At 36.4% G+C, this 22,842-nt stretch overlaps 1 protein-coding gene across 1 annotated transcript in view; it reads left to right on the plus strand.

Annotated features, from left to right (window-relative positions):
• The window catches only part of srcin1a (SRC kinase signaling inhibitor 1a), a gene marked incomplete at its 5' end in the record, with an annotated part of 124,686 nt that overhangs the window by 85,555 nt on the left and 16,289 nt on the right, over positions 1–22,842 (plus strand). Inside the window, 7 exons of the mRNA XM_081376710.1 lie at positions 4,939–5,134; positions 8,537–8,829; positions 11,445–12,256; positions 14,598–14,690; positions 16,597–16,724; positions 17,324–17,344; positions 19,033–19,193. Of these exons, the coding sequence (XP_081232836.1) occupies positions 4,939–5,134; positions 8,537–8,829; positions 11,445–12,256; positions 14,598–14,690; positions 16,597–16,724; positions 17,324–17,344; positions 19,033–19,193 (1,704 nt within the window). The remainder of the gene's footprint in view (positions 1–4,938; positions 5,135–8,536; positions 8,830–11,444; positions 12,257–14,597; positions 14,691–16,596; positions 16,725–17,323; positions 17,345–19,032; positions 19,194–22,842) is intronic.

The following is a 22,842-nucleotide window of genomic DNA, read 5'->3' on the forward strand; positions in this document are numbered from 1 at the left end:
ATCACACTGTGCAAGTTATTTACGGAAATTTTATTACAAAATTGTTACATATTGGAGCTTTAACTAAAGCAAATGTGAGAGAAAAAATGCATTTTCTGAAGCAACCATGCAATATCAGCTTGCTTCTACAGGTCTTTGAGCTCTTTTTTGTGACTCGGGTTTCATGGGACTCGTACCACTGGACTCGTATCTCAAGTTTACTATATCAGAAAAGCCATACTTGTAGAGCTGGTTGTGTGATGCAATTGTCAAAATGTAAAATATATGTAGTAGACAAATCATGCTCTATAGTAAAAATGTTTTAAGGGTTATAACATAGTACTTTGCAAGGAAAATAAGTCTTTAATAATCGATAATCTTCCCCTGTAATCATAATTAGTGTGAAAAGGAATAAAAGTTGTTGGTGTCTTACTGTCACTAGTGCTCATTTCAACTGGAAACTGCAGTGAATTGAAGAAATAATAATGTTTATTTATGTAGATTCAATGTAATTAACTTATTTTCCAAAGGGTAACTAAAGTAATGTGACATGGCGAACTACAACCTAGTTGCAATTTAAAATAGCTTCTCATTACCAGATTGCCCTGTTGAGTGAGTCCAAGTAATCATAAAATTCATGTTAATTAATGCTGGATTTTTCAGCAGTAAAGTTGCATTAAACTGATCAAAAGTGACAGTAAAGATTTTATAATGTTACAAAAGATTTCTATTTGAAATAAATGCTGTTCTTTTGAATTTTCTATTTATCAAAGAATACTGGAGAAATGCATTCATGGTTTCAGTTCAGCAAGCTTTTTCTTTTTCTTTAAGAAATTCATACTTTTATTTGGCAAGGATGCTAAATTGATGAAAAGTGACTTTAAAGATGTGTATATAATGTAAAAAATCTATCTAGTAAAGGTGTGCTGAACTAATCCATTTTCCTCCTCCTCTTTCCGTCTCTTCCTCTTATCATTTCAGCCATCGTCATCGCTATTAGTCCCCAACGATAACTGCGGAGAATGCCGCCATTTTATGACCACCTACCAGCTTACCATTTCCCTGCTTTCTCTGCTTCTCTCAGCATAGGACAGAATAGGACAGCAATCTACTACAATTTTCCGGAGCAATTTCTGCTATGCCTTCAGCCTGCGTCTAACAATAGCAGGAGAGAGAGGAAGATTATTCTCTAGAGCAATTATTTTCTTTCTTTCTCACTCTCTCTATCATTGCTTTTCTTCATCTGCCTGTCTCTTTGTAATAGTTAATAAAATTGTGCACATTATGCATTATATTATATACTATGTCTCCCATCAACTTATCTGCAATTTACATACTACTTTCAATTATGGAAAAGAAAATTTGCCTCTCTCGTTCTCTTTCTTTTTTCACACACATAAAAGAGGTTTCTGTAATATCTTAATTGTTACTCCTAGATGACAATGAAATTAAATGGAGAACTAATGGATACTTTTGCTGGAGTGTCCATATTTCTCAGATTTCATTTTTTTTATATATTAGTAATCTCTGTGTTAGAATACAAATTTCAAAATTAGCAAATTTTTGCATCAAATACTTGATGTGGACTATGATAGCCATGTTCATTTTTACTGCACTCTGTTTCCACTGTATTTCAGCAATTGTCTTATTTGTGTATTTTAATTTTTCCTAAGGAATTTTAGGATACACATCTTAAGTTATAGTACTTATACTACATTTTTGGAAGTTCATTTTGTTAATCTAATCCTGTCAGTCATATTACAATAATACCTGTCTGCTTACCTCATTAATCCAACATCCCTTCACCAACCTATTCCACATTTATTTTAATATAATATAATATAATATAATATAATATAATATAATATAATATAATATAATATAATATAATATAATATAATATAATATAATATAATATAATATAATGTAATATAATATAGCCAAATAATAATAATAGTAATAAAATAATAAATCCAGCAAGCCACATCTGTTTACCACCATCACACCTTACTAGGATTATAAAACAAGTGAACAGGTGAATTAAACACAAGCGGAGAATTTGATCATGTCCCCTGAACTATTTTAGAATAATATTTGTGTATTAAAATGTTCCAGTAAGCACATCTCTGAACACTATTGAATGAGCGAATAACTAAGTGATTTCATACACATGTAGACTATTCATTCTCATGTTGCATTCAGTATCACTGAATGTTTTGTTGTAGTGGATTTCCTAGGTGTGTGTGTATTTACTATAAGCGTATGCAGTTCATGCTACAGTCCTGTCAGATTCTGTTATCTTCATTTAATTTTGTGGTCAGATGAATTTTGGCACGGGGTTGTCCTCCTCCCTGCTGTTGTAACAGAACAGAAGTGCGCCTGTCTGCGATGAAGGTAGAGATTTATTGCCGAGAATTCTATAGGGATCCCTGATTCTGTTTAATTCAGAAAATACAGCACTTTAGGAAGGTAATATGACACACAAGCTGACACGTTTATTGACAGAAAAACTCATTTGAAACGAAAGCGAGAGCTTGTGTGTTTATTGCATTTGACAAAAAGCCATTTGAAAGCACATTAGCGCAAGAGAGCGAGGGAGATTTTGATTATATGGATGGTCTTAAGGGTGTTTTCACTCATAGTTTGTTTAGAGCAACGTGGTGTGTTTTCTCCCTGCAGTCTGGGTTTGTAACTACACCAAAACAATGGAGAGTTTGCATTTTGTTCGCCAAGAGTCAGAATTGATCAAAGTAGGTAGAAAAGCTCAAATGTATTTAATCTGTATGGTAATTATCAGCAGTTTACACCTTTAGGTCTGTTTGTGCTTTTACCTGCAGCAATCTACCCCTTCATTCATTTGCCTCTGCTCTATATTTACCCATCTTTGCCCTAAAATGTATATATATATATATATATATATATATTTTTTTATCTTACAGTGATTCTCTTTACAAAATTCCTCATATACTGTGCAGTCAAACCTGATAGCAGGTGCAGGTTAGTTCCATTTATAGCATTTAGCTTAGCATAGAATAGCTATGGCAAATCTGGCAGTGTGTCTCTTTGTGTAGATAAACATCCTCTTATTTTGTAGATGTATGTATGTGCGTTTGTTGTATGTGTAGCACCCGGACTGCTCACTGTTGTGGACAAATTACCCCATTATAGTCACACTGGGGGGTCATCCATCAGCTCAGTTCTAGCCCTTTGTGCTCAGACACCGTTTGCAAGAGGACAACCATGCCACGGCCACTGTGCCTCACCATTTGTGTGTGTGTGTGTGTGTGTGTGTGTGTGTGTGTGAGAGAGAGCTTGTACCCTGTGTGTAAACATCACACTCTGTTATTTGTTTTAAACTTAAACCTTTCTAAATGTTGTTTGATTTATGCTTAAAACAAGAAAAATACTTCCCAATAAGTTTAACTATAATTAAAAATGTACTGTTTAAAAGTTTGGGTCAGTAAGATTTAGTAATTTTTTATTCAGCAAGGATGAATTAAAAGGATCAAAACTGACAGTAAAAACCTTTACATCAATGTTCAAATAAACGCTGTTCTTATTCACCAGACAATCCTGAAAAATGTTTCATTGTTTTCACAAAAACTTTTCAACATTGATGATCAGAAATGTTTCTTGATCATCAAATCATTATATTAGAATGATTTCTGAAGGATCATGTGACACTGAAGATGCTGAAAATTCAGCTTTGACATCACAGGAATAAATGACATTTTAAAATATTTAAAAATAGAAATTGGTTATTTCAATTGTAATAATGTTTCACAATATGACTGTTTTACTGTATTTTTGATCAAATAAATGCAGCCTTGGCGAGTATAAGCAGTGGCAGAACTAGAGCTTTAAACATGGGGTGGCCGAGGCTACATAAGATGGTCCATAGACCATGAAAGAAAATTAGCGTGTAAACCTAACCTAGCATCAAAAATAGCATGAATGAATCCTATAATGGCTGATTAGAGGTAGAAGTGATAACCACGAGTTTTCTCTTAATATTCACAATTAATATACACTGACAGCGTGTCATGCCGACGCATGTCAAAAATAAATGCCTCGTTCAACAAAAGGTGAAATCAAATTTCAATCAGCATCAAACTGCTAGTATAGCGCATTAAATTCAAAGGTGTCCAGTGCCACCATGGACAACCCTATGGCTCCTCTACTGAGCCTCCTTTCCTAAACATAAAGAATCTTACCAACCCAAACTTTCGAATGTTTGTGTTTATTGGCTGAAAATAATATATGCTACACAAATGTGTTTATCAAGTAAACTTATCTTGTTTTAAGGCTGTTTTGACTGAAAAACAAGACAAAAATACCAATTAAGAGTGATTTTTCGCAGCACAGAGGAGAATTGATCTGATGTATGGTGATGTTGCTCTGTGGATGCGTCCTGCTCTACAAACCAGCTTGCCAGTCTTTACCCAGTGCATCCTGGGAGCTCATTACAGGTGTCTCTGAGCTTGTGAAACACACCACGATGCGGTTGTGTGAACCCTCTTCATTAAATACTACAAACAAACAATACTGAAACGTTTGACAAGAAGTCCACAGGTGTGTGATTTACACTTACTGTATATGCTATAGTGAGGCAGACAGGTTTGTTCTGTGTAATTGTTAGCGTCTCAGTCTGTTTGTTGAGATATATCCACAGAGACTTGTTTGTCCTGCGAGTCATTTTTCCTTTCAATGTATTTCTGTTTTTCCCATCATTACACACACACACAGAATCAGGTACACATTATCTCCCTTGCTTTCTCACATTGGATCAGTGATAATTTGTTCTGTGAGATTTGTTTTGTAAAAACTTGACACGTTTAGGTGCAATTTACTCTGGTTGGAGGAATTTGCTCTTGGTTTCTCCTTGTGAGTAAGTAATGTGTGTCTTTTACATCATGCCGTTTAAAAAGCTGAAAATCTCTCTCTCTCTCTGTCATTTAGAGTCGTAGTCCACGTCACTCCCAGTCCACTCAGTCAGGTTTGGCAGACCAGGCGTCTAAACTGTCCTTCGCATCTGCTGAGTCTCTGGAGACCATGTCAGAGGCCGACATGCCGCTGGGCTTCAACCGCATGAACCGTTTCCGTCAGAGCCTCCCCCTTTCCCGCTCTGCAAGCCAGAATAAACTACGTTCTCCAGGTAACGTATACACACACTTTATCTGAGTATCAATCGACCGTTTACAGTAAATTACCCCTTTTACCTGACACTCAAAAGACTGAATCACTAATCCCCACAAACACACAAGAATAGTAGCAACTTTACTAGTGACAGGGCTGTGGTGCTGTCACAGCTAACATGTTCTCCAATGGTTATGCAGATTTGAGTCCGACCTACACTATCGTTCAAAAGTAAGATTTTTTTGTTTTTCAATTAAAGGGATAGTTCGGCCAAAAATGATATTTAACCCATGATTTACTCACCCTCAAGCCGTTCGAGATCCATATGTCAATCATTTTTTCGTTCTACGTCACGATGCTTCCTACGCTACGTCCTACGTCATACGCCAGCATCCATCAACGCGCGTCAACCACTACCGGAAGCCAGTTATTTTCGTTTATAAAGTTTTAAATATGTATATTTTCACGACAAAACCGCACGGATTACCCTCAGAAGGCCTTCGTTTATCCCCCTGGAGCCGGATGGATTACTTTTGTGAAGGATGCATGCACATTTTGGGACTTGAAGGAGGTAGACCCCATAGCTTCACATTATAACCACTGAAAGATCTAAGACATTTTCTAAAATAACTGAAAATGTGTTCGTCTGAAAAAAGAACGGCTTGAGGGTGAGTAAATCATGGGTTAAATATCATTTTTGGCCGAACTATCCCTTTAATACTATTATTAAGCAAACCCTGTTGAACAAATGACCCCTCCATAGACCGCAATTTAATTACAATTATAATTATATATTAGAATAAATCATATGTTCTTATATTATATTGTTATTCATTAATGTCACATCATTAATATGTTACATATAGAAATATGCAAGCAAAAACAATGCTTGTCCCCAAAACACTGCTTGTATACAGACAGCTGGCCTGCTCACACTCAACCCTGCAAGGCCAGCTTCACCAGCTCAGTTTTGCTTGAGAACAGCATGACTATGTTGGTCCGCCACCTAAACCAGCACTAAACCAGCGTAAACCAGCACTAAACCAGCACTAAACCAGCACTAAACCAGCATAAACCAGCACTAAACCAGCACTAAACCAGCACTAAACCAGCATAAACCAGCCTGGTACAGCATGGAATTCATGCTGTTTAATGTTGGATTTTTCAGCAGGGAAGTTGCATTAAACTGATCAAAAGTGACAGTAAAGATTTTATAATGTTACAAAAGATTTCTATTTGAAATGAATGCTGTTCTTTTGAATTTTCTATTTATCAAAGAATACTGGAGAAATGCATTCATGGTTTCAGTTCAGCAAGCTTTTTCTTTTTCTTTAAGAAATTCATACTTTTATTTGGCAAGGACGCTAAATTGATCAAAAGTGACTTTAAAGATGTATATATAATGTAAAAAATCTATCACAAAATCTACAATACTATTAATCAGCACAACTGCTTTCAACATTGATAATAATAAGAAATGTTTCTTGAGCACCAGATCATCATATTAGAATATTCAGAATTAGAATATCTGAAGGATCATATTACACTGAAGACTGGATTAATGATGCTGAAAATGTAGCTTTGCATCACAGAAATAAGTTACATTTTAAATATATGTTCAAATAGAAAGCAGTTCTTTTAAATTGTATTAATATTTCACAATTTGATTGATTTTTACTGCATTTTGATCAAATAAATGCAGCATTGGCGAGCATAAGCAGTGGCAGAACTAGAGTTTTATACATGGGTTTTATACTTGGCTACATGATTTCCTCTGTCATGGAATGACACACATAGCCCATAAATAATAAACAGCTTCACTAGTGCCTCTTATTCATCCAATCCACTGTACAACTTGCTGTAACTAAATGAGTGTTTATCAGACTTTTCTAAACTATTACTATATAACAAATATAAATCACAGAAAACCATTTTAGCCTTTCGAGAGACTATTTTAGGGTGCAACTGAGAAGCTTTGTTAAAATGTGCAAATTAATCCATAGGTTATGCAGAAATTGACTTGGAATTTTAAGACAAATAGATTCATTGTGATAAACATTTCCTTGTAAAAAACTCAAAGTCACAGAACTTTTTTTTTTTCATGTTGCAGTGAATCAAACATCAGCACATTAACCTCAGGAAATATGTGTGGGATAAATGAAAGTTTCTAGACCATTGCTTGTATCTCACTCATTATCCCTGTTGGGGAGTAACTAGCTAAAAGTAACACATTTTTTCAGAAGTGTTTTCTCAGTTCAGCTATAAAATACTGTATCTTTTTAAATGACAAGCTATTTTTTATTTTAATGAGACAAAGTGCTACATCACTGTTTTAATGTCACATTGTACTGTGTATGCAGCTTTACAGTCAAGTGAGATGACCCAATATTTAAACACATTCTCGTGTTTTACATTAAGTGCGATGGAAAGTCTGATTCATTCTATTGAATCACTTTGTTAGGATGATTCATGTAAATCAGCCCACAGTACTTTTTTGCTTTCGGCTGAAGATGACATTTCGCTGTTCTGCAATTAGATAATGTGAAATGTTTTCTACTTTTTGATAGTTAATAGCAGTGTGTTAATTACAGCAGTACAATGCATTCACATTAACCGACCTTCAGCAGTTTGTTTTTTAGCTTTGGTTTGCATAGTGTGAAATATCTCTTAGTCTCGAACTTTCACTCTGTGTGTGTGCTAGCAGCAAGCGCACAATATTTGCTGAAAGTGATTTGGTTTGAACTGTTCCCCACAGAGAGATTATTGTCCCATCAGCAGGAAGTTTAGAATCGCCTGCTGCCCCGTTAGGTGAAGTGTGCCGGGATAAACTGACAGAAACTGATGACAAAATGTCTGCAGGAGAAGTTCAGCAGCCGTAAACATGAGACTCTGTCACAGTGGTTTAGAGTACACTCAAAAAATATTTAAGCGTACATTTAAAACGTATGTTTTTGAATTGCCTATAAAATGTCCATCCATTTGGATGCTTTAACACAGTTTGCATAAACTAATCAACTTAATGTGATGCTTGTCTGATACAGTATGTCAGTCACACAACTCGTGGCATAGTTTATTATTAACTATTTGCATCGATTTGAAATTATCAAAATCAGCATAACAATTACATTTATTCAGTATGAACATGGTTGAAATATGGTTAGTTGTGCAACAAGCCATATTCAAATATGTAAGAGATTGACAAATTAGATTTTCAGTTTATTAGTACTGTTCAAGAAATCTATTTCTTACCCTTTTGATTTATGTATGACTTACAAATATGCATCACATCCAGTTTATTAGTTTATGTTAAAACTGTGTAATCCAAACGGATGGAGATTTTATCTGCAATTCAAATACAAAATCTTAATCATGGTGTTCTTTCCTGATTTTCTTTTTACCGCTTCTCTTTCTCTCTCCGAAGGTGTCCTCTTCCTGCAGTTCGGAGATGAGACCAGGCGTGTTCATATCACTCATGAGCTCAACAGTTTAGAGACACTGCACGCGCTCATCGTGCACATGTTCCCTCAGAAGCTGACAGCAGGAATGCTGAAGTCCCCGAACACGGCCATCTTGATCAAAGATGAAGCCAGGAACGTCTTCTACGAGCTGGAGGACGTGAGAGACATACAGGACCGCAGTATCATTAAAATCTATCGCAAAGAGCCCATCTATGCCTCCTATCCTGCGGCACATCTGGCCAACGGAGACCTCAGGGTGAGATATTTCTACCGTATTCAATGATTCAGTTTGTTGAACATCTTACATTGTCCCAGCATGGGCTTATGGGTAAAATAAGGCACAGAGCATGACCCATATTTAAAGAATGTTTTCTTTTCCAAGTCAAAATAAGAAATTACAAGGTTATGGATGTAGATCCCAGTATGCGTCAAAATCAGAGACAAACCTAACTTTAAAACTGACGTCGCAGTCCTCTTTGCGTGTTAAGTATTTTAAAGGGAAGTACCCAGTGTCTGATCCATTGAGTGACGTCTTTCAGATTTTGGATGTTCTTGAACTATGAGGTTTTTGAATTATGCACAGTTTTTGGAATATCACTTGGGAGTTGGTTTCACTTTGCGAGCTCGCTGTGCTACCACAGGAGTTTGATGTGGGTTGACTTTGAAATGCAATCATGTTGCGTCACTCTGTTGATCAAATGTTCTTTTTTTCTTCTCTGGTGCGAGTCGTCTTTACCATTTCATACTCTCTGAGAGCGTCAAGCTCACTCTCAGCTAACATTAGACATGAGTCGGTTAATGTATGCAAATATTTCTGCTTATTGTCTGCTTGTGGGGGTGTATGAGTGCACAATCATGTCTGAGTGTGTTTATTCTGTTCTTTGTTTTTTCTTTTTTATTCTGTTTTTATTTATGAGGGTTGGGAAAGTAGAATAATAAAGACAACATGTTTCTAAAATTAAACGTTTTTTTTCCCCTCAAGTTTACGTTTTTTAATTATGCATATTTTAATTTTTTTTAATGTCAAAATGTTTGAAAATTAAATAATGAAATAATTATCTGGAAATGATCACTTTCTGATCATTTTTGTTTATATAAGTCGTCAGTCTATAGGATAAGGTAATTCTGATTAAAAAGTAATAATATCAGTTTGAGTGTGTTAAAAATGAATAAATGCAACATGTAATTAATATTTTAAGTAAACATTTGTTTTTCAATTCTCCAAATTGGCAAACTGCAGTGACAAGTTCATTGTGCCTTTTGACTACTACGAGCACTGAAATAAGCAATGTGCTGAAACGTTTGCTCCTGCTCATTTGTTTTTAATTCGCTTTGCACTTTTTCCAGTTTGCAATCCAGAAAAAAAAAAAAAATGTTTTGATAGACTTCTGTAGTCTGTACCGAATCCAGTGTGCGGCCAGCCACCTTCTTGCTCGCCTTTTGACTACTTAGAATTGATTAAAATTACCATTCGAGTTGAACCCCTACAGCCCTTCGCTGTTTTTGTGTGCGTGTGTTCTTATGGTTTATGAGGACACAATGTGTATAATGGCACATACCCCTAGATTTAGGGATAGAGTTAGTGTAGGAGGATAAAATATACAGCAGAACTCTGGACAGAACATGTCAACTGCTCCCTGGAGTGTGTACAGTAGTTGCTTGCATTTACTTCAATGTGTCTGTGTATGCAGGCTAACAAGCTATATCCCTGTAATGCTTCAATAAGTTTGGCTACTCTCAGAGTAGGAGAACAAAAGGGAACAGAGATGGAAAGAGGGGAAAAGAAGCAAAGTATATAAAAAAAAAGATGGATGAGTGCCTTAAGATAAAACAAAACAAGCTGTGGTGTAAATGCAAGTAAAGTAACAAGCAGATATAGAAGTTATGAAATGATATGCAGGATTGGAAATGAGAGGTGAAAAGAAAAAGTACTGAGATGCAACCTGGCAGAAAAAGGGATCTAATAGATGAGTGTGGGTTTCCTGGTGTTTGTGAATGGAGAGTTTAAAAGCTCTTCTTCTGCTCATTGTAGCTTAGTAAAATATATGCGCTCACTCAGAAGTGGTGGTGAAATCTGAATACAGTGTCATGTAATCCAATGTTATGCCAGTAGCTTTAGCTAGGCTGGGTGAAAGGAGTGAATAGGGTGAATGGAGCTCCCCGGAGTTGAATTACAGACCGATGAAAAGAAAGAGTGAGAGAGAACTAGAGAATGGGGCAATGAGTCTAGAGCTCCGTTCTTGGTTTCGTGCTAAACCTCAGAGGATTGCTTTTGCTTTGAGACATTTAATTTGTCAGCACCACATTTTCACGTTTAAATGATTTTTGGCAGATATCCACATCTCTTTAACACTTCTAACTATGAGTGTAACATAGTCAATCTATGAAACTGACGCCTTTTCAATTTTTGAAAGGTGGTTTTTACAGTAAATGTCTGTAGGATTTGAACCATTCTATCAGACAAATAATATCTATATGTGCCAATAGATTTTATTCTGCAATCTGAATGTTAATGAATACAAATTAATATGTTAAATCATTCTGCTCTTATAAATAGTAGAAAGCAAACACTTTTAGAAAAAGTTAAATAAATGGGTTATGCTTGACAGGTCTTGTCAAGTATGACAAACAAATTCTAAATGTTAAATCAAGAGTAGAACTGGACAATTTATGAACTTGGCTGCCCTGAAAACACAAATGATGTCACTTCCTCATCATAATGTAATTTAAAATGTTATGAACACAAATGGAATGACTTCCCTACATCATTTCTATGTTCATGTATTCAGTCTTTTACCTCTCCTAGAACTTGGTTACTCAGAGTGATGTATTCATAAAATGCTATTATTATTTTTTTCTGTCTTGTTTTAGAGAGAGATGGTTTACACATCCAGGGACTCGTCACCTACCCGTCGCCTCAACACTCTTCCTTCCTCCACTGCCTCACCCTCCTCCGGCTCCCCTTCCCGATCCCGTCTCTCCTACAGCGGAGGTCGTCCCCCGTCTTTCGCTGGCCCGGGTCACCCTCACCCCCAGGGCTCCCAGCATCAGTCTCACTCCCACCACCCTTCTCCCTCTCACGGACAGGCTCAAGGCCTAACCGCCTCCTCCTCGGCCATCCTGGAGCGCCGTGATGTCAAACCTGACGAGGAGATGTCCGGCAAAAATATGGTCCTCCTGAAGAATGATGGTCTTTATGCTGATCCCTACAGCTTGATGCACGAGGGTCGTCTTAGTATCGCTTCTACTCAGTCCCTGGCCACCATCGCTGACCCCTTTGGCTTCCCTGTGTCAGGAGGGCTGTACCGCAGAGGTTCAGTTCGGTCTCTCAGTACGTACTCAGCCGCAGCGCTGCAAAGCGATCTAGAGGACAGCCTGTATAAACCTGGAGGTTCTCTGTACTCTGATACATATGGCAGCTCTACACTCGGCATGGGCTTTCGTTTGCCGCCTTCCTCCCCGCAGAAGATTCCCGATGTGCAGCTGCGTGACAGGGATTCGTTCACTGGATCTCCAAGCCGAGGGTCACCTGTGAGAACGACCTTCCGCAAGGACTCCGCTTCCTCTTCTGTGTTTGTAGAGAGTCCGAAGTCCCGACCCAGCTCCAGTTCTGAACCCCTAGGAGATGGGAGTAAGGGACCTGGATTTGGGTCGCAATTGTCTGGGGGCGAGACGGACGCACGGTAAGCACTGGAAATGTATGGATGTGCATTGATGTGGTACAGAGTAGCTGTGAGTTTGTGGATGTGAGGACATTTATGCACTTTTTCTTTGACAAATGCACATTTTCATTGTCTAAAGACTCTAAACAAACAAATTAATAAGCAGAATTTATTATTGCAAATGCCAGATAGAAAGATCATTGAGGCACGACTGTTCAAAAGTTTGGTGGATGTAAAAAAAAATGAAATAGCTTTGAAAGAATTGTCATATAAAATAAGAATTTTGTCATATAAATACCTGGTTCTTCCCTCATATTTAAAGTATTTTCCTCATATTTTGATGGTTTAATCAGAATTGTTGGGCCATTAAAACAAATATCCCCTCCGACATCACTTTTGGCCACTAATGGGTATATAAAATATTTTTTAAAAGTTTAAAATGTAATTTATTTCTGTGATGGCAAAGGTCAATTTTCAGCTTCATTATTCCAGTCTTCAGTGTCACATGATCCTTCAGAAATCATTCTAATATGATGATTAAATTTTTTGCAGCATTAGAAATGCCTTTACTTTTACTGTTAATCAGTTGAATGCATCCTTTATTAATCAAAATATTAATTTCTTTAAATGGTGTTTCGGTGTTAACAAGACCGCTTCTCTGCCTTTTAATATTTGAAAAAAAAGAAAGTTTTTCAAAAAGTTGGTGCAACCAAAAAACAGGAAATAATATCTTAGAGGGGATCTTTGGGGATCCCCTTTGATCCCCTTAGAGGGGATCAAAGTGTTCACTGGATCCAGGGGATCACACTTTGACTGTGTGTCAAAGCCAGGATGTCTCTTAAATTATAAGATAATTCAGTCTTTTTATTAAAGGGGTGGTGTATTGCCCTTTTCACAAGATGTAAAATAAATCTCTGATGTCCCCAGAGTGTGTATATGAAGTTTTAGCTCAAAATACCCCACATACATTTTTATATAGCATGTTAAAGTTGTCACTTTTTGAGGGTGAGCAAAAACGCACAGTTTTTGTGTCTGTCCCTTTAAATGCAAATGAGCTGCTGCTCCCAGCACAGAGGGTGGAGCTACAACAACTTGTGTCCCTAGCAGCTTGGATTACCTCACACACACGAAAATGTCACAGAAAATTTCAAAAACGTTTAGCCTTTTATGTTAAAACCAGAGTCAGAAAGATGGAGAGACTCGAAGAGGTGACAACATGTAGACAACATTTCTGAATGGTTAGTTGATGAAAGCTCGAGTAGTCCTTACCAGCCGTTTGTTGTAGTCCTTAAAAAGCGATTTCTGTAAAATAAAATATCTCGCTTTGCTTTGAACTTTGAGCGTCGTAATTTTGCATATGTTGTTTATTCTCAAACAGCAACATTGCACACTAACTAAAGTTAGAAAAGTGAAATCATAATCAACCACCCCTTTAAAAGGTTAGTTTAGGTTTATAGGGTTTATTAGGTTATAAAATGACTCTTTGAACTGTAAACCTTGAAAATATAGAGTATTTTTAAAAACATTTTCAAAAACTAAAAAAAAAAACAACTATTGCTGTTTACTTGATGGTTACACTACATTACATTTTTAGAGTATTTAATTTGCAACTTTTTTCACAATTATTATGAAATCAACATGAATACACAGAGTACATTTCAAACAATTTTTTTTTTTTTTTTTTTTTTTTTTTACACTGTGGACCTTCTTGCATTATTTGTGATGTTTTCTTTTATTGGGAAGTCCTGGGATTGTGTGGCACATTTTAAAATGAGACTGGGTTATATTCTTACTTAGTCTCTTCCTAAGCAGATTGATCCAACAGCTAAAACGTTTTTGTTCTAAAGGGGAGCGACCTCTCCTCACTTAAAACAAGTAATAAAAACTCGGTGAGTGTTTTAGCGCAATTTTCTCACCTCATGGGATCACAACACTAAGAGATAGTAAATCTTTTCCTGGATTTTTTTTGTGCGTTCCCGAGATTAGACCTTCCTTAACATAATGCCGAAAACCCGAAGTCTCTAGGTGGTCTGGTTGAGGAGTAGATAGAAGTGCAAGATTGGTGCGCACAGACGCACAGAACAGAAATCATGAGTTAACAATCGCAATTTGTCCGGTGGAAAATTGCGCTAAAAACCAAACCTACACTCGGGCGATGACACTTGTGTATTGAGACATATTGAGTGATGCCCCTAGACAATCCATGGTTAGGAGAAATGTTGCTGTCTCTGAACTGATAGGTAATGGATCATCTACTAACCCGTGCCTACAGGACATAATATTTAGGAGAACGTTTAAGTGAAAACTCCTAGAAAATGTATAATTAAAAAGTGTACTTATCAATTTTTTTTTGTCTTGTTAGCAGGGATCGTATGGAGGCAATGGAGAAGCAGATAGCCAGTCTGACTGGACTGGTTCAGAGCGTCCTAACCCGAGCACCAGACAGCGACAGCACGTAAGACAAATACCCATTGAGCCATCTTTGATTCATTTACGTGAAACCAGAGCCAATCAGATGCTCATTTACACTGACAAAACCAACCTTATAAAAGTCATCTCACTCGTACATACCATCAGCCATGACAGGCTTCTGATGTGCCAATCACATTAAACATTTGACACATAAAGGCCATTGAACATGGTACGCAGTAACTGCGATTTCCCAGGTCAACTTATTTTATGGGGAAATATTACTTTTATGGAGATTAATGGCACTAATAAATGGCATTTAAGTAAGTTTTTGTCATGCAACGTAAAAAAACAGTATTTACAGTAAATAAATCAGAGATGCAGCATGTTTTTGCTCTCTAGCATAGAGCTAAAGCAGTAGTGATACTGTTATGCTAACACGTTCCATACTACCTCTCATGTGTACCTGCTGCGTACCTTGTGAAATGCACTAATGCATTCAACCATTTCACACATACTCAGTGTTGTTAGCATGGAACCATTTTTCTTTCATGCAGTAATATCCTAAGCTCTCATGTTTGCTATGTAGCCATTGGCTTTTCTTATGTTTCAAAAGCTCGCAAATATGTCTTCACTTGCTGAATGTTAAGTGCTTGTATTGAAATTGTGTGTGCTGGTGGTATTTTCTTTTTTTGTCCTGCGGTCGCCATGAGTCTCTTTGTACTGGTGCTTTGATGTTGCTGGACATTTATTGTCATTCATATTCGATGTGACAAGTCATTCACACCAACTATGGAATATTTTACAGTTTGTAAGGAAATGAATATTATTTAGATAATTACCTCCAAAAGAGAGTGTTGAGGTCAAAGTGTCGAGTAGAGATTAAAGTAAAGAGCAAAGAAATAAATGCGTTGTATAAAGAGAAAATTCAGTAAATAGGGTTGTTAATTAATATTAGGTAGAGTTAGGATAGAAGCTGTTGACACTACGCCTGATGCAAATACTGTTGCTTAGTGAAGTTGTTTTATTTTTTAAAATAGAAATAAATCAGACAATCACAGTGCAAACCTGTTCACTTGTTGTTTAGAAGGATTTTGTGCTCATAATTGAGGCTTGGTGTGAAATACAGTAGGTCTTAAAGATAGTGTTAAGTGAGAGTCCATTGCTTATTCTTTTACATCATCATAGCCAGTTGTGGTGGAGCATAGCATTTGAAGTGTTTTCGATTATAAAAGTAGCTAGTTCAATATGAATCTCAGTAGTTTATTGGGTTGAATACCTCAGTTCTAATACACTACCATCTAAAAGTTTGGGATCTGTTTAATGTGTTAGAAATAAGTCTCTTATGCTCATCAAGGCTGCCTTTATTTGATCAAAATAATGTAATGTATTCCTGTCATGGCAAAGCTGAATTATCAGCATCATTACTCCAGTCTTCAGTGTCACATGATCCTTCAGAAATCACTCTGATATGATGATTTGCTGCTAAAGAAACATGTCTTTGTATTATTATGTTGAAAACAACTGCTTTTTCAGGATTTTTTAATTAATAGAAAGTCAATATAATCAATACAATTCGAAATTGAAGTCTTTTGTAACATTCTAAATGTCTTTACTGACTCTTTTGATCAATTTAATGCATCATTGCTGGATAAAATTATTAATTTAAAAAAAAATCTTACTGACCACAAACTTTGGAATGGTAGTGAACATGTTTTAACAGTTTATAGGTTTAATGAAGATGTGTTACTCAGAGGAATTGTAAAGTGTGGCATAGTAGCATTGCTTTGATAGTAGCGTAAAACAAGATATAGTATAGCGTAACCCATTATTAGGCACGGAGGAGGCTAGTGTAGTATAGCTGTAGAACAGTGCATGCTAGAGTAGTGTAGCGTCAGTGTAGCGGTAGGTGCTGTAGTACAGTGGTAGTATCATGGCTGTATGATCCTCAGATGCGGCCTGCTGCGTCTCTGCATGATGGCGGGCTGCCCTCCGGACCAGGGGGCGGACTTTTCACGGCCCTTCCCTTTCTCTTCCAGCGAGAAGACCGAATCCACCAGCGACGGCTCCGCCACAGGAAGTGAGTCCAGCTACTTCTCTATGGTTGTCCAGAGCAGTCGTGTGGCAAAACTAATGTCTGATATCTCTAATACTGTGTTCTAAGTAGATCAGGCTGGCCCAAGTTTGAAACACTGATGATCTCAAACAGGCCGTTGGCTTGGATGTATTAAAACAACCAGACATGACATTCTTTATCAGAGTTCACCTGAATGAAGGACCCTACTTTGTGTTCACTCCTTTGTTCTTCTTTGTCAGAATAACCTTCATGTTTTCACGGATAGAGTAGAGTTCAGTACTTCGTTGTCAATTTTTTTCTCTCGTTCTCCTTCTCAAATCTGTGACGGGCGTCCTCAGAGAACGTCTTCTGAATGGTCAGCCTTTCAAAGGCTGCAGCTAGAGTTTTGATTTGCTAGATTTGTCTTTGAAGATTCTCCACGGTTTGAGCGGTGAGTCTAAATTGACTCGCGCCTCAGTTAAAGGGCCATTGAAAGGGTATCCCATGAGTCTCCCCCTTTGAATCTGATCTACAACAGGTCCCATTTAGCACTCTGTTTCTTTACTTCATTATGCCTGTTTAGTTAACTGGAACAAGCTGACAGCTTCTACTGTATGTTACAGCTGGCCGGCTGAAAAAGAAAGGTAGCCTTGTCTCTGCTCTCTCATGTTTAATGTGCATTGGCGTGTCTTTCCCGGTGTATGTAGTGTGCGTGTCTGTTTTTACGAAAATGTGATCCTTCTGCTTATTTAATGCCTGTTCCCACTGTAGCTTTTTATGGTATCTATCCTCTACGGCCTGCCTGCACTAGATATTTCTCTCCCTCAGTCTGTTTTCCCTACTAAACTTGACACATTCACACAATGAAAAATTTCCCTAATCTTAGGGAATCCGTACATGTACCCTTTTGTTAAAAAACGACTGACTGGAGAGTGCTGGTATTCCTCACTAACAGCATGTTCCTCAGTGGACCCTGGAGGTGACGACATGCTTTGTGTGTGTGCGGGTTAGTGTATCTCTGTCTGAAAACACAAGGAAGGATGGGTGTAGAGCAAAAGCGCTAAATCCGGTTTCTGGAGATCTTCCGTCCAGCAGAGTTTAACTTCAGTCTTAATCAAACACACACAATCCAGCTAGTCAAGGTCATGGGGTTCACTTGATTGAAATTACATCCAGGTGTGTTAGAACAGGGCTGGAAATAACGATGTGTTCATTTCTCCTGGGAAGTTCCTCCTTACAAGTTCGGAAATCGTAATTATGACATGAAGTGATTTTGGTCAAATAAACTTGCTGCAGGGAAATTTCATATTTTCACTTACCAACTTAGAGAGAAAGCTTTTTTAGAGATAATGAAACAAAATAAAGAGCAAAGGATGCACATTAGGTGTGTAATTGTGTATTTATCTGTGTATTTTATCATTCCGTGCTTTCATGGAGAATGATGGGAAATGTACATTGGTCTCCTTGTAAACCAGCTAAATGTTTTTGTGGCAAGCTTTATAATTATTCAACTTTAGTACGCAGAATATGTAAAAATATTGCACCATCAACATTCAAAGCTTATTTTGAATAATAAATATCTGCTGTAATTATTTAATTGACCTACCCTCAACTTGAAATGTCTGGGCTTATGTGACCTTCAAGTGGGAAATCACAGTTTCCACAAAAATATTAATCAACTCAACTGTTTTTACCATTGATAATAATAAAAAATGTTTCTTGAGCAGCAAATCATCATATAAGAATGATTTCTGAAGGATCATGTGATAAAAAAAATAGAAAAAAATTGTTTTACCGTATTTTGATCAAATAAATGTAGCTCTTTCAAAACCTAAAATCTTATCACTTTTAACTGTTTGCTTTTTGCATATTAATTATTTGTTTGTGAGATTCATGCTTACATCATACAAGTTGTGTAAAAGTAAATCAGGAGTATTTACATACGATTACCCACTGATTCAACAGAAAAAAATAGCTTTTTGCAGTTGCTCCATATTGTGTTTTTACCTTGAATGTGTGACATCGCAATAGCAATTGTCTAACTTGGCCGTAGGAGCTTCCCAGTTGCACTTGAAGGCATTATTTACTAAAATCTATTAAATATGACTTTATGGTTGCATTCATGTACGCTCAACTTTTAAACACATTCATTGCAACATGAACGCAGCAGAAACTCTGTTGGAAGGTCGAACTCCAGAAGCAGGACTAAACAATGCTGGTTTAGAAGGTGTAGATGGGTAAGTGCAAACTAATTCATATTCAATTGAGTGTGTCTTTTGAGCTCACAGTGTTATGTTTTTGTTTTTTTTTTGTCCTCTGTTGTGCTTATTAGCACTGACTCCATCTGCCCCGCTGGCACTGATGCCTCCGCCTTCATCTGGGGTCTCTCAGGCCTCCACCGTCTCCAGGCTACAGATGCAGCTTCACCTGCACGACTTACAACAGAACGCTACCGATCTGCGCAAACAGCTCGCACAGCTCCGTAAAATGCAGGTAACACTTCACACACAATCTCAGGCATCTCTTCACACAGCAGGCAATGTCGAGCACTAAACAGGCATGACCAGATAAAGCGGCATGCGATAAATTACATCTCTTTCATGTTAATCTGAGTTTTTGTCTTCACTACGGGTGACCGTCCAAATCCTGCTCCGCATAGCTGGATATTAAAACATTTCATCAAACCTCAAAGGTCTTCTTGGCTGTCGCTTTATGGCTTATTGTGGCATTTAGCTTTCAGGGAGTCAAAGTCACAAGTCACATTTATTTATATCACAGTAATAAACAAGAAAATAAAAGTGTAATTCATCAATTATGAAACAAATTCAATTCAGCTTTAAGCAGCTCTACAGAAGACAGTAGTGTCATTATTATTTAGCTCAGTGTTGAGGACACAAACATTTCCTGATGCTCAAAACTTTGTAATTTCACTCCTGTCTATTGCTCACAGAATCAATTCAAATGGTCACACATTGCACAAAATCCTGCCCCAAATCACTTTATTTTGATAGCTGTAAATTATGAAATTTGTATTTTTGAACTGCTCAATCATAGAAACACACTGTGGCACAGTTGGAAGGTCAGGCATTGTCATTATCACAAGACCTCTCAAAATTGGAGTCACTGATGATGTACTGTTGAAATATTGAAAACTTAATGCATACCTGAGGTCGTAATGTGGCATGATGCAAATCCAATTGCCTGTTACACCTCAGGTGTGCATTAAAATTTCAACACTCAAGCAGTTCAGAGTCAATTATTCCACGGAAATCAGTTGTACATGTGCTTATCTCTAGACACTGGTTTCCATCCCTAAAACGTTCTTCGAAGTTAACTGTAATGTGGTCAGCAAACCTGGAAATAGAGTACTTGGTAGCCATATTAATCAGCACCTTGAAATGAGTGGTAATCAATCAGAATCAAGAACTGAGCAATGCAAAGGTATGAAGGATTGTACTAACCTGCACGTCACACTGCAAACCATCTCGATGTTTGCCTGCTGACAAGGAGGACGATTTAAGGAGGTGGTACAGAAGGTACAGACAGCAGGAACAGCAGCACTGATTTGTAGTCTTCGCGATATCTCACTGTGTAATTTATTTACACACAGCAGCAAAAACAAAGAGGACGGTGCTGAATGGCCTCATCTGTTTTTTACGGCAGATTTGTTGCATTGTGTCCTGTTGGAGCTCAGTGTGTGTATGTGTGGTGCGGAGGAAGAAATTAATTGATCTCGGTCATGTTTAGAGTTCAGTATGGAAAGTTAGTGTGCATTGCGCACTTCTACATTCAAAACCAAAAGACTGGATGATAAAATCAAACCTGACTAAATGACTAACAGAATAAGTTTGCTGATTTATCAAACAGCTTTGCATTGTTACAATGTCTCCAGTACATGTAAATGAACAATGTGTACTTTTTTGTGTTACTTGTCAGCAAAATAATAATAATAAAAAAGCCAGTCATTTTGCATCATCCAGTGGACTTTTGACAGCTATGGCTTTTGAAAATCTACAGATCAGACTACATTTTTTTATTCCTGCCCATGGACAATCAGATCAACAGATGTTTTTTTGGCAAATGTGTTCTAGTCATATAACTCTGATTTAACTTTTTTTCAGCATTTCTACTGCATAGACAGACAGATTTTATTAAAACCCCATTTTACCATCTGTAAATTACCACTTTTAATTACTTTCTTTGTATTATATGCTAGTGTTTTACAGCAGTGTGTATACAGGTTGAGCTCCAGGTACAGGCCAGAAATTGAGAGAAACAGAAGGATCTGCATGAGGAACAGGGAAGGCCTTTGCAAGCATAAGAACATTCATATATCAGTTAGAAATGTATCTGTCAAAATGTCAGATTTTTCAGATATAGACCAACTAGCCCAAGACAGCAGTCGTTTCAGACGAGCAGGGTGGATATACAAGCTATGTCCGGCTGGGACGAAATCTGTTAAATAAAATATATATGTATACTGTTGTAAACTGTTGAAATTCCTTGTACGGACAGCTGTCAGATTACTATGGTGACATGTTGAACAGGAGTATGATAAAGGGAAATGCTTGTGTTAGTAAATGTGTGAAGGAGAGAAAGGGAGCATGCGTTGGGAGCTATAGGGAGGACTGAGAGCGATGGCACAGTAACAGTCTGACAGATCCTATTGGATTGTGTGCCTGTCATACTCTTTCCTTTCTAATATTATATATTTACATCGTATATATATATATATATATATATATATATATATATATATATATATACAGTATATATATGTATGTATGTATGTATGTACAGTACCAGTCAAAAGTTTGGAAACATTACTATTTTTAATGTTTTTGAAAGAAGTCTCTTATGCTCATCAAGCCTGCAGTAAAAAAAAAAAAAAAAAAAAAAAACAGTAATATTATGAAATATTATTACAATTTAAAATAATGGTTCTCTTTTTTAATATACTTTAAAATGTAATTTATTTTTGTGATGCAAAGCTGAATTTTCATCAGCAAGTACTCCAGTCTTTGGTGTCTTATGATCCTTCAGAAATCATTCTAATATGCTGATTTATGATCAATGTTGGAAACAGTTGTGCTGCTTAATATTTTTTTTATAACCTGAGATACTTTTTTCAGGATTATTTGATGAATAAAAAGTTAAAAAGAACTGTATTTATTTAGAATAGAAATCTTTTGTTACAATATACACTACCGTTCAAAAGTTTGGGAACAATAACTATTTTTTTTTTAAGAAATTAGTACTTTAATTCAACAAGGATGCGTTAAATTGATAAAAGGTGACGGTAACGATTTATATTGTTAGAAATGTTTTTATTTTGAATAAATGCTGTTTTTATGAATAAATGCTGTTAACGTTTTACTCATCAATGAATCCTGAAAAAAGTATTCCAAAAAAATATATTAAACAGCACAACTGTTTCCATCATTGATAATAACTGAGTATCAAATCAGCATATTAGAATGATTTCTGAAGACACCAAAAGACTGGAGTACTTGCTGATGAAAATTCAGCTTTGCATCACAAAAATAAATCACATTTTAAAATATATTAAAAAAGAGAACCATTATTTTAAATTGTAATAATATTTCATAATATTACTGTTTTTTTTTTTTCTGTTTTTTTTTTTTTTTAACTGCAGGCTTGATGAGCATAAGAGACTTCTTTCAAAAACATTAAAAATAGTAATGTTTCCAAACTTTTGACTGGTACTGTATGTATGTATGTACAGAATATATTTGAATTCAGAAAGGATGCGTTAAATTGATCAAAAATGAGTGAAGTCCTTTATATTAATTAAAAAAAAAAGAAAATAAACTGTTTTCGCCATTAATAATAATAAATGTTGAGTAATAAATCAGAACGTCTGAAGGATCATGCGACACTGAAAACATTAGAATAGAAATACATTAGAATAGAAAACAGTTCTTTTAAAATATAATACTATTTCAAAATATTACTGTTTTTACTGTATTTTTGATCAAATAAATGCAGCCTTGGTGAGCAAAAGAGACTTTTCAAAAACATAATAAAATCTTACTGACCACAAACATTTGAACAAGTCAAGTCAAGTCAAGTATATTTGTATAGCGCTTTTCACAATACAGATTGTTTTAAAGCAGCTTCA

The sequence above is a fragment of the Scardinius erythrophthalmus genome (genome assembly GCF_964197995.2).
Source record: "Scardinius erythrophthalmus genome assembly, chromosome: 1".
Taxonomy (NCBI): domain Eukaryota; kingdom Metazoa; phylum Chordata; class Actinopteri; order Cypriniformes; family Leuciscidae; genus Scardinius; species Scardinius erythrophthalmus.